Genomic DNA, 12,941 nt, shown 5'->3' with positions numbered 1-12,941 from the left:
TCGCAGTGAGAACAATAAGTCTAGGGCCATCAATCACTGATAACACTAAACTGATGAGCGGTAAATACGTTTAAAGCGTCGCCTATGGCCAATTTTGGTTGCAGGAAGTTTTCTGCGATTTCGCAGGCGCGCGCAATTTTAAAGGTTGACATGTTTAGTGTCCATTTACCCGACGTGACCCCGTCTTTTATATTATACCAAAAAATTGGGGTGAAAATAAATGTTTCATAACATTTTATAGGGAAACATGGTTTTTTCTTCAAAATTTAGGGTACTTTTTTTGTTATATAGTAAAAAATAAAAACCCCAGTGGTGATTAAATACCACTAAAAGAAAGCTCTATCTGTCCCCAAAAAATGGTATGAAATTCATTTCAGTACAGCGTTGCATGACGGAATAAACATCAGTAGAAGTACCGCAGCGCAGAATACTGAAAAATGGCCTGGCCAGGAAGGGGGTGAAACACCATGGCCTTTAAGTAGTTAAGAACAACTGCAGGTATGTAATATATGAAGTATAAAAACAGTACAGCTGCAGTAGATAAAAGTTTAACCCTTTCCCTGCCAGTGCCGTAAGGCATACTTCCCCTGAGACCCTGCAAAGCCCCCCACAGATCCTGCACAGACCCCCTGTGGCACCCACAGGGGGTCTGCTGGCGACCACGAGCTTATAGCAGAACTGTTCCCCAGACTGTCCCCTTTAAAATAATAGCTGTCATCAGCGGCTTAGGGGGGGCAGAGGAACGAGCCGCTCGATCACGGTGATCGAGCGGCATGTAAGAGCAGCCCAGTGGGGAGGAGAGAGCTGCCGCTGTCATCCCGTTTCCGGATGGCAGCGGCTTTGTGCGTGGCAGAGCGGATGATCGGTATATATCTGTGATATTTAACGGTCCTCCGTGTGAAGGACAAACACTGGTGTGATTGTCTGAGCACTCCAGTGTTTGGAAATAACTGGGGACACATAGTACTATGTGCCCCCAGTATGAATGAACAGGATGTGATTTACATCACTTCCTGTTCATTCATGAATTTCTGAAAGGGGAGTAGCACGTAGTACAGAGGCTTCTCCTCATTCATAAACTGCTTGACAGTAAACATTTTACTATCAGCAGTTTCTGAATGAATGGGAAGCCTCTGTACTGAGTGCTTCCCATTCATTTAGTGCCGGGGCTGCAGAAAAAGAAATTGAGGACGTTGTGTCCTCAATTTCTTTTTCTATTTAAAAAATGTAATTTCTCTGAAGCCCCCCCCCACCCCCCCCAACAGTAAAAAAAAATTAAATAAAAAAACACAAAAGGTGATTAAAAAGTAAGAAAATAATTATACAAAATAAACAATAAGATAAAAACTATATCCAAAAAAAAAAAAAAAAAAGAAAAAAAAAAAAAAAAAAAAAAAAAAAAAACACCCCCCCCCCCCCCATATTGTGGTGTATGCCATGCACATGCGCTGCAGTGTGTTGTTAAAATGCATCACAGTGCATGAGTTTTAAAAAAAAACCACATTATTTTAACTGTGGCAATGTATTGCAAAGCTTTGTGACGCATTGCTGTGCGTTGATACTTTGTGTTGCAATTAAATATACGCCGGTATCATTTTATCACAACACAAACACCAACACAGCGCAAAACTTATTTTTAACATAAATCACTTATTTACATTTTTGCGTTCCTTCATTTGTTTACCTTTTTTCAAAAAAGCGCAATTTAAAAAATATTTGTTATTTATTAACTCAATACAGTTTTATCTTTTAGATTTAGTCAGAAAATATTTTTTTTGTGCACTGATACTGATTTTAGTGTGCTTTATCAATTGAATCGTGTATTTTTATCGGTTTAATATTAATTTGAGAAACATTCCCGCAATTATCGCAGGGCCTACACATACACAGTTTAATGCACTGCCACGCCCCCTCCCGCCCCACAACAAAGTGAGCCTGCCACATTGTGATCCAGTGCGTTCTGGCCAGATTCGGACCGGAACGCACTGTGGCTGGTGTGAACTAGCCCTTGCAGCAGTAAACCTGCAGAACAAAAAAGTACATCTGCAGTAAAATGAAGTGCAACTGTGGGTTTGCAATATAATGAAGTATTGATACACTACTGCACTCATACTGCATTGTAACTGCAAGTATACTGTATTGTGCAACATGTAGCCAGTGCTGTGGTTACAGTACTAGTCTACAGCAAGTGTGTGTGTGTGTGTGTGTGTGTGTGTGTGTGTGTGTGTGTGTGTGTGAAAGCTTAAACCTTAACTAGTTATTTTTGTAAGAACACTTTGGCAATTATTATTTTTCTGGGTAATGGTCTAGTAAGACATTAGTTACATTGTAGAATAAAGTAAGTAACATTTACAAAGAGAAACATGTACTGCAGTTGTATTTTACAGGGTTATTCATAAAAGGGTGAAGAGTTTGGAGAAGGCAGGGGAAGTGAACAATCTAGGCCAAAATAGCTAATTTGGAAAAATTCTCCAATTCAGCTCACTTTCTAGTTCAGTTATGTTGTCACAGATTGTTCACTTCTCCTGCCTTCTCCAAACTCTCCACCCTTTTGTGAATAACCCTGTTACTAGTATTTTAGATGTACTGCAATAATACTTCAGCTGTATTGCAGTAATACTGTAGTTCTTTTGCAGTATTTTAGAAATACTTCACCTGTATTGCAGTTGTATTTTACTAGTATTTTAGATGTACTGCAGTAATACCTCAGCTGTACTGCAATATTGCTGTTTTTTGTGTGTCCAAAAAACAGATTTTTTTTTACATATAACAAAAACTGCAGTCATTTTTTTGTAAGGTTTTATTCTCTATTAACTTCAAATTGGTAAATCAAAACCTTTTAGCATTAAACATATAAATCATTCATAATGGCAAAACATTACCCAATAATATAAAATGCATTGCTAAAAGGTAACAAAAAACATACAGTAACGTGCCTCATCTTGACTGCCACTGTTTTCTTGATCATCTTTTGTCTCCCCATCTTCATCTTCTGATTCACTACTTGAGGTTTCCTCTTTTAACTCTGCTTTCCAGTTGGTAGGTATAGCTTTGTTTTTTATAAACTCCATTGCATCCTCATATGCTTGGCAACACACAGAAATGTCAGTTCAAATATAATTTTAGTACAAGGCAGTAATGAGCACTAAAACATTGGTGTGATCAGAAGATGATAAAACATCTAGAAAATATATACTTTAACCCGTAAATATCTCCTACATCGGGCCCCTTTATAGAGACATGGTTTACATTTGTAAAGCCGACTGTTGACTTTACATTGGGAAGCTATTCTGAGCTTCTGTCCAGATCGCTACCACGGGCCCGTGAAGTGTGCCCCCCCCCCCGCCCCGTTTACTGGGCTCCGCCTGTGGGCACCTCCTGTGGGCCCTAGACCGTTATGTCAGGTGTCGCCAGGAAGGAGTCTGACGAACATCTGTTTGCCAATCTCCTGCTCGCTCTAAGGAACTGGAAGCGACTGACTCACTTGCGTCACTTCCGTTCCCTTATCTGTCAGTGCTCAGCTGCAGAAGGCTGGCAATAAGTTATTGGAGCGCGATCTAAACTCCAATAGCTTATTTGGAGTGGAAAAGACCTTAAAGAGTACCTGTCACCTTCAATGTCCTATCACATAGGGGGCATGTAAGCCCCCTTATGTGATAGCAATAAAGTAAAAAACATTTAAACATGTTTTTCTAAAAAATAAGATCAAATAAAATGTAAAAAGAATAAAAATATATTTTTAAAAAAGTCGCCCACCCCCCTGGGGTGCATGCATATTAACGTAAAGCTGCGTTGGGTGCACCTACTTTGGAAAAGGATGATTGCACTACGTTAGGTATCGTTATGTGCCATATAGTGAGAGCAAAAATTCTAATGCCAATATTCACAGATATCTTTAAACTGATGACCTGTACTGGCTTTTAAAGCGTTTCACGGACGCACACAATTTTTAACCTGGGCATGTTGGATATCTATTTACTCGTAGTAATCTCATCTTTTATATTTTCAGAACAAAAATTATATTCTATTTTTGCGCAATACAATTAAAGTAAGTGCATTTTCAACCAAGTTTTTGGGTTTGATAAAAAGTTGCGCTAATATTGTACCACATAAAAATGTGTAAATGTCAACAATTATACAGGTTCTTTGTTTTCAGAAAATGTATAATGTTTGGGGGTTATAAGTAGGTTTAAGGCCTAAAATGTGGATTATAACATGAGTACAAATAAACCGCAAAAAAGCCCTTGGCAAGGAAAGGGTTAAATCCCAGCTCCAGCCAAAACATTCTATTTAGTTTTGGGTACAGTGGGGAAGGGTCAAGTTTTATACAGCGACCTCTGCTAGGGCTTTACTGTTGTCTGTAGCCCTATTGGGGGAATTTCTCTCAATTAAAACGGTTATCCTCTTACTAAATCTAACATATTTACATGTCTAAGGCAATGTCTACATGAATATTACTTTCTACAATAAAAAATAAAGGGACTACAGTATTATAAACCAAAATCATGATGTATTTACCAAATGACTATAATGTGTTTCCATTCCCAATCAGTCCTGCATTGAGTAATAAAAATGCTGCATACAGTTGCATTGACTCTTCATGGAACTTGTACAGCATATATCACATGCTATAGAACTAATGTGTTGATGCAATATGCAATACATCCAAACAAGTATTTTTTTGGGTTTTCATGCAAAAAATAAATAAATACTGTTTTCTTTACTTCACTTACACAGTGTATGTGGAGCTTTGTAAAGTCAATAGGATTAAATAAGTGACTGGTCCATGTTAAGTTGATTTGTTCTTAACAAAACCTCCCAATCTTTTATTAAACAGAAAAAAATAAAGTTACATTTTCTTACCTGGAATTAAAACACAGTCAGTTTTAAGAGAGATGTCATCAATGTCTCGAATATCTGCTTTCGCCACAGAAAAGCTGGGGGGGAAAAAGATAACAGTCTCAAAATCCACAACTTATTATCTGTCAAAAAAGAAAAAAAAAACCTCATACTTACAATTTTCCATCTTTAAATGATTGGGCCCAAGACCGTTATGTCAGGTGTCGCCAGGAAGGAGTCTGACGAACATCTGTTTGCCAATCTCCTGCTCGCTCTAAGGAACTGGAAGCGACTGACTCACTTGCGTCACTTCCGTTCCCTTATCTGTCAGTGCTCAGCTGCAGAAGGCTGGCAATAAGTTATTGGAGCGCGATCTAAACTCCAATAGCTTATTTGGAGTGGAAAAGACCTTAAAGAGTACCTGTCACCTTCAATGTCCTATCACATAGGGGGCATGTAAGCCCCCTTATGTGATAGCAATAAAGTAAAAAACATTTAAACATGTTTTTCTAAAAAATAAGATCAAATAAAATGTAAAAAGAATAAAAATATATTTTTAAAAAAGTCGCCCACCCCCCTGGGGTGCATGCATATTAACGTAAAGCTGCGTTGGGTGCACCTACTTTGGAAAAGGATGATTGCACTACGTTAGGTATCGTTATGTGCCATATAGTGAGAGCAAAAATTCTAATGCCAATATTCACAGATATCTTTAAACTGATGACCTGTACTGGCTTTTAAAGCGTTTCACGGACGCACACAATTTTTAACCTGGGCATGTTGGATATCTATTTACTCGTAGTAATCTCATCTTTTATATTTTCAGAACAAAAATTATATTCTATTTTTGCGCAATACAATTAAAGTAAGTGCATTTTCAACCAAGTTTTTGGGTTTGATAAAAAGTTGCGCTAATATTGTACCACATAAAAATGTGTAAATGTCAACAATTATACAGGTTCTTTGTTTTCAGAAAATGTATAATGTTTGGGGGTTATAAGTAGGTTTAAGGCCTAAAATGTGGATTATAACATGAGTACAAATAAACCGCAAAAAAGCCCTTGGCAAGGAAAGGGTTAAATCCCAGCTCCAGCCAAAACATTCTATTTAGTTTTGGGTACAGTGGGGAAGGGTCAAGTTTTATACAGCGACCTCTGCTAGGGCTTTACTGTTGTCTGTAGCCCTATTGGGGGAATTTCTCTCAATTAAAACGGTTATCCTCTTACTAAATCTAACATATTTACATGTCTAAGGCAATGTCTACATGAATATTACTTTCTACAATAAAAAATAAAGGGACTACAGTATTATAAACCAAAATCATGATGTATTTACCAAATGACTATAATGTGTTTCCATTCCCAATCAGTCCTGCATTGAGTAATAAAAATGCTGCATACAGTTGCATTGACTCTTCATGGAACTTGTACAGCATATATCACATGCTATAGAACTAATGTGTTGATGCAATATGCAATACATCCAAACAAGTATTTTTTTGGGTTTTCATGCAAAAAATAAATAAATACTGTTTTCTTTACTTCACTTACACAGTGTATGTGGAGCTTTGTAAAGTCAATAGGATTAAATAAGTGACTGGTCCATGTTAAGTTGATTTGTTCTTAACAAAACCTCCCAATCTTTTATTAAACAGAAAAAAATAAAGTTACATTTTCTTACCTGGAATTAAAACACAGTCAGTTTTAAGAGAGATGTCATCAATGTCTCGAATATCTGCTTTCGCCACAGAAAAGCTGGGGGGGAAAAAGATAACAGTCTCAAAATCCACAACTTATTATCTGTCAAAAAAGAAAAAAAAAACCTCATACTTACAATTTTCCATCTTTAAATGAGCGTACACAAATAAAATCTTTCTTAACGGCTATGTCATCACGACACTCTGGTGATACAACCTGTTAAGTGAGGACACAAATTATAATTTTATTACTATCCACTATTACAGCTTACAACCTAATTATGCATAATCTGCGGGGGATATTTTGAAGAAGAACTCGAATACAGGAGATACTTAATAGCGAACAATTTACTTTTATTGGAAAATAGTATGGAATTGACCAATATTCACGAAAATGCAATCTATAAGCTAGTACTAACAGCACACAAAAATATACGTTAATGGTAAAAACATTCTGCAACAAAACAGAGGTTTGGCATTGGCAACCAATATTTAGTTTGATAGACATGTGATAAATACAGCACGTGTAGGCTGTTTTATTATCATTCATTTTAAATCATACATATAAACCTCATTCTACGTTACCCTTGTACATGTCATCTCCTTAAAAGGGCTTAGATGCTGCCAGGCAGGTTATGCATAATGTAATGAGCAATTATTTTTAAAAGGTGCCCATACACCTTATGCTTACCTTACGATTTTCTTTTGCGATCGTCTTTTCGTATGATATTCTCAAGGTTGATGGGCAGTGTTCAACCGCAAATACTGTACAATTTTCAGACATTTGACTTTCCCACAGGCCTGAAAACCTCTGTCGAATTGTACGAAATTCACTAGGTTGGTGAAGTTTTCGTACGTCAAAAATCGCACGATTAACACTGCTCATGCGCAAACGAAAATCTGTGCCATCAATTAACGAAATTCGGACAAAATTTTGCTAACGACCACTAATTTAACTGTGCGATGGTCAGTGCATGATGGGGCCAACCTTCCGTATACACATATGGAGCCACAGCTTCAGGGTAAATATCGATGTGACAGATGGGAGCAGGGTGCACTCCTTGAAGCTCAAATAAGAGATCTGGAAGAACAAATTGCAAAACTGAGAAGGCTGAGACAACCTTGAGAGGAGTCTGCTGCTCACTGAGCAAAGCAGTTAATGGTGTTGATGTGGAAGGTGCAAGGGTAAGCGAGGATAAGGTAGGAAGCTTGGTTACTGTAGCTAGGAGTGGCAGGCACTCAGAGAAATGGAAGGCAAGTCCTGCACCCAAACAAATCTGCTAAGTTGAGTGAAGATGTGCGGGTGGCAAATTCAGAGTTGGCGGCCCTAAATGTCACTGCTACCCCTAAGGCTGGGTTCACACCTGGGCGTTTTTCAGTGCTGATCGAAGCGCTGAAAAATGCTCAAACAGTGAAATCCCATACTTCACTATGGGCATGGTTCCCAACTGGGCGTATTTCAGCCCATGGAAACGCACTGAAAAGCGCCCTACGCCCAAACCAGTGCAGGAGCTTCGTTGGGGCGTTTTCCGCGCATTTTCATTGGTATTCCCGAGTGTGGCTCGAGGTTAACAAAGCGGTAACCCCGAGCCACACTTGGGAATACAGCGCAGGACTTACCTGCCCGCGATCCCCGCTGTGTCCCCCGGCGGCTGCCGACTTCCGGGTTCCGTCCCTTGCGAGCGGCCACGTCGCTGGGGGGCAGAGCTGGCGGGAAGTTTGAAAGTTATTTTTTTTTCTTCAATAAATAGAGAAAATAATAAAAAGGGAAAAAAAATAAAATCATACCGCCAGTGAAATGTGCGTTTCAACGAACGGAAAAAAAGTGCTAAAAAACGCAAAAAAAAAAAAAAACGAGCAGAAAAAACGCGCCTATGCTATGCCCAGGTGTGAACCCAGCCTTAAAGCCAGGACAGCAGCGCAACTAATCTGGGTGGTGAGGGTAATGCAGGAAGGCCTAGACAGGTTGTGGTAATAGGGGATTCTATAATTGGAAGGACTGATAGAATAGTTTGTCGCCCGGATCGCTTCAATTGAATTATTATTATAATAATACAGGATTTTTTTTTTAAATTCTTTATTTTCAGTTTTCAAGTAAGTAAAACAACAGTGCAATACAGAAGAAGAGGTTGGACAGTAGTATACGTAAACATTGGACATAGCATATACACCCAGTGTAAAGATAAGATGAGCCATTTCCACTGGATTCAAATGACTTTTAGACAGTGCGGATTACACCGGCACCTCCTCTTTAGATGGGGCGCACCTACTAAGCTGTGGAATGGTCATACTAATTCCGACTCTAATCTGAGGGCATTGTGACTAGGTGTACGCTATGCCAGGGCCATAGCCTAGGCAGCCCAGCAGGGAAGGAAAGTAAGGAGAAAGATAGAAAAAGATGCAGGACTAAGGTAGGGGGAGAGCAGGGATGCAGGCGGTCATTAATTAGGTTACCATAGGTACAAGTTGGATAGGCGTTCAGCCATGACCCGACAGGTGAGAGGGTAGCGAGGCCCAGGAACCTACGCGACTAGGGCGGCAGGCTATAGCTGAGGACGCTCAGAATCATTTCCCCTCGGGCATGGAAGTGAGTTTCATTCCACCATGAGTGCCCCGTACTCCGGGGAATAGAGGTACTCTAGCCAATAGAACCATGTTTTCCGAAATTTGCTATCGGTGTGGTGTAAGGCTGCAGTGAGCTCCTCCATTACCCGCGTCTCGTCTACTTTCCGCAGCCACATTGCGACCGTGGGTGGGTTAGGGATTTTCCACCGTAGTGGTATGCAGGCCCTGGCAGAATTTACTAAATGTATGAGTAGAGAAGCGCGGTATTTGGTCCGAGACAGGGTGGACCTGTGGAGCAACAGCGCGGCTGGATCCCCAGTCAGAGACATACCCGTCAAATGTTTTATGATCCTGACGACCTCATCCCAGTAGACCCGAAGGCTAGGGCAGAACCAGAATGTGTGGAGAATGGTTCCCTCCGCCTGTCCACATCTCCAGCATGTTGGTGGGGTTTGGGGGAACATTTTGTGTAGTCGAGTGAGTACAAAGTACCATCTGGTAAGTATCTTGTATCCAGTTTCCTGGGTAGCAGACACAGTAGATGCCTTATGAGCAAAATGGAGTATGTAGTCCTTTTGGTCTTGTGAGAAGGTGGTGGATAGATCTCTCTCCCAATTTGTTAGGAAGCTGGGATCGGAAGTATCGGGAGTTTGCACTAAGAGGGTATGGGCCGTGGAAAGACCATGATCAACGTATCCGCCCACCAGACATATCTCCTCAAACGGAGTTAGGTCCGAGCGTGGGGTAGGGGAGTTGGCTAATTTGAGGAGGTAACTCCGGAGTTGGAGGGTCTGCCAGCGTAGAAGGGGAGGTGCAACCAGATTGGCCAAAGTCTCTAGGTTTACCCAATCTCGACGAGGTAGGAAGTGTCCCTGTCTGAATTTGTCCGCTGTCACGAGTCTTAAGAAGGAGCCGTCCTCTATGCTGGGAGCAAAAGCGGGGTCTCCCACCACTGGGGTCAGCAGTGATGGGGACGCAGTATCTGAGAATACCGTGGGCGACATTTTAAGTACGCGGATCGTGGTTCCTATTAGGGGATGGTGAATGATTGCTCTAGACAAGGATTGTGTCGTCCATAGAAGGCCCGCCAGTGGCAGAGTGGAGCTAGCCTGTACTCAGTCTGTGTGAGCCATGTGCCCACAAAAAGGACATAAACTCCCTCCTAACCTGTTTCAGGAATGTCATTGGTATGTGTACTGGCAGAGTCTGGAACAAGTAGAGCAGGCGTGGGAGGACATTCATCTTGAGGACGCTGTTTCTCCCGAACCATGAAAGCGTACGCCCCAACCATTTGGCCAGGTCCCGACGGATCACCGAGAGCAGAGGTGGGAAGTTCAGCTCGAAGACCTTATTTACCTGGGTGGGTAATTTGGTCCCCAGATAAGTGATATGAGAAGGGGGCCAGCGGAAGGGAAAAGCAGCCTGAAGACCTGCCAGCGTCAGCTGGGATACCGTGAGGTTGAGAGCTTCTGACTTCTGGAAGTTTATTGTAAAGTGTGATAGCCCCCCGTACCGCTCTAGTTCAGTCATCAGGTTCGGGAGTGAGATCGTGGGGTTGGTTAGGATAAATAACAGATCGTCGGCATACCCCGCTATTTTGTGGGTCTTGTGGCCTGTGAGTAAACCTGCAATGTCCGGATTGTTTCTAATTCTGCAGAGATGGGGTTCTAGTGAGAGAATAAAAAGCAATGGGGAGAGTGGGCATCCCTGTCTAGTGCCGTTCGAAAAGGGAGAAGTGGTCGGAGTACGTTCCATTGGTCCTCACTCGGGCCGAGGGTATGGAGTATATGGATTCCACCCACTGGCACAAGTTGTTGCCAAAGCCCATAGCCCGAAGTGTAGCCAGTAGGAACGACCAGTTCACCCGATTGAACGCCTTTTATGCGTCAGTGGACAAGAGTATAGTGGGAATACGTTTCTCTGTGGCTAAATGAATCGCGTTAAGTACTCTAACCGTGTTATCCTTGGCCTCTCGGCCGGGCAGAAAGCCGATCTGGTCGGTGAAGATACGTTTGCTTACACTTTGCAGAAGGCGGTTAGCAAGGATCTTCGAGAACAACTTCAGGTCCACATTAAGTAGAGAGATCAGGTGGAAGCTAGCGCATAGGGAGGGATCCTTCCCCTCCTTAGGGATGACTGTGATTGTGGCCCGGAGGGAGTCAGCCGGGAAAGAGTGTCCGGCGAGTAGGGAATTATATGCCTGTAGGAACGCAAGGAGAAGCCGTCCGGCCCCGGAGCCTTGCGAGGTTGCATCAGTTTAAGAGCCGTTTGCCATTCCTCAGCCATGATAGGCATGTCTAGCGCCTTGGCCTCCTCAGATGACAATGTGGGGAGGTTCGCCTGAGTGAGGTAAGACTGTATTTTGGCCAGGCGTCTGGCGGTTACGTCCGGGGTCTGTGGGGTCTCCAGATTGTACAGCTCCGTAAAGAAGTCCCTAAACCGGGTCGCCACTGCCTCCGAGCTGGTAAGCACGCCACCGTCCCTCCCCGCTATGGAAGGAATGTAAGTCTGTGCCCTGGCGTCTCTAAGTGCCAGAGCCAAGGACCTGCTGGGCTTATTACCGTACTCATAGTACGTTCTCCGAACCCGCACCTGTCTAGCTTTGATCTTGCCAAGTAGCAAGTCTTCCAGCTTTTGGCGTAGCGTCCACAGTTCGGCTTCCACTGCTAAAGCTAAAGTTTGCTTGTGGCGGGTTTCTAACTGATGAATTTGGGTCAGTAGGGTGGAGATGGTTTCTAGCCGCTCGCGTTTGGCCCTGGAGGCATATGAAATAAAGGTCCCCCTCGTACAACATTTGTGGGCTTCCCAGATGGTGAGGGGAGGGGAGTCTGGCGATTGGTTCTGTTGAAAGAAATTGGTAAGTTCCCGACTAATGTGGGTCGTCAAGAGGGGGTCGTCCAGTAGGAGATCATTCAGCTGCCAGTGCCACTGCCTGGGGCCCTCAGTATGGAGATACATACTCAGTAGAACCGAAGCGTGGTCAGGGATCGTGAGAACGTCTATGGAGGCATGTTGGAGTCTGTGCAAGTCCCTTTGCCTGATCAAGAAGTAGTCTATTCTTGAATAAGTACGGTGTGCGGCGGAGTAGAATGAGTAGTCGCGGTCTCGCGCGTGCATGAAGCGCCACACATCCACCAGCTGCTCCGTGTGAAGAGTCTTACGTAGACGCCGGAGAAAAGAGTAAGATAGATGTGAGGCGTCTCTAGAGACATCAAGCTGTGGATCCAGAGCAACGTTGAAGTCCCCTCCCATGATAAGAATCCCCTCGGACAAAGTCGGACAAAGCGAGGAAGCATTCCTCTAAGAATAAAATTTGGTCCGAGTTGGGGGCGTACACGTTGACCATGGTGACCAAGGCACCACAAAAACGACCTTTTACAAAAATGTATCTGCCCTCAGTATCACACTCTGTGGCAATATGCTGCCAACCCGAGGACCTAGCCACCAACACACTGACCCCCTTTGCCTTGGCAGTAGGGGAGGAGCTATGGTATGCAAACGGAAAGTGAAAATCGGTGAGTCTGGGTATGCAGTCTGATCTGAAGTGGGTCTCCTGCAAAAAAGCTACCTGTACCCTGTGTCTCCACAAGTCCCCCAGCACTCTTGACCGCTTTTCGGGCATGTTGAGACCCTTCACATTCCAGGAAAGGAATTTTGTTGGCTGAGCGTCAGCCCCGTCACTCACCTGCCGGGCCATGTCCGCTGATATCAAGGGGGGAGGGGGGGAAGGGAAAGGAAGAGAGGTGAGGGAGGAGGGGTGGACAGGGGGTGAAAGGAAAGAGGGCGAAGCAAGGGTATGAGAAAAGAAGAGGAAGGGGAGCACCTGCCTGACAAGGCAGTC

At 43.0% G+C, this 12,941-nt stretch overlaps 1 protein-coding gene across 1 annotated transcript in view; it reads right to left on the bottom strand.

Moving 5' to 3' along the window:
• LOC108797422 (AT-rich interactive domain-containing protein 4B-like) overlaps nucleotides 1–12,941 on the bottom strand; it is a 239,620-nt gene that overhangs the window by 61,610 nt on the left and 165,069 nt on the right. Inside the window, exons 8-10 of the mRNA XM_018569011.1 lie at nucleotides 6,673–6,752; nucleotides 6,520–6,593; nucleotides 2,937–3,085 (exon numbers count right to left, since the gene is read on the bottom strand). Of these exons, the coding sequence (XP_018424513.1) occupies nucleotides 2,937–3,085; nucleotides 6,520–6,593; nucleotides 6,673–6,752 (303 nt within the window). The remainder of the gene's footprint in view (nucleotides 1–2,936; nucleotides 3,086–6,519; nucleotides 6,594–6,672; nucleotides 6,753–12,941) is intronic.

Source organism: Nanorana parkeri, unplaced genomic scaffold (genome assembly GCF_000935625.1).
Source record: "Nanorana parkeri isolate BGI_ZX_2015 unplaced genomic scaffold, ASM93562v1 scaffold1273, whole genome shotgun sequence".
NCBI classification, from domain to species: domain Eukaryota; kingdom Metazoa; phylum Chordata; class Amphibia; order Anura; family Dicroglossidae; genus Nanorana; species Nanorana parkeri.
Note: the sequence above shows the minus strand (reverse complement) of the source record. Positions and strands in the feature narration are given on the sequence as shown.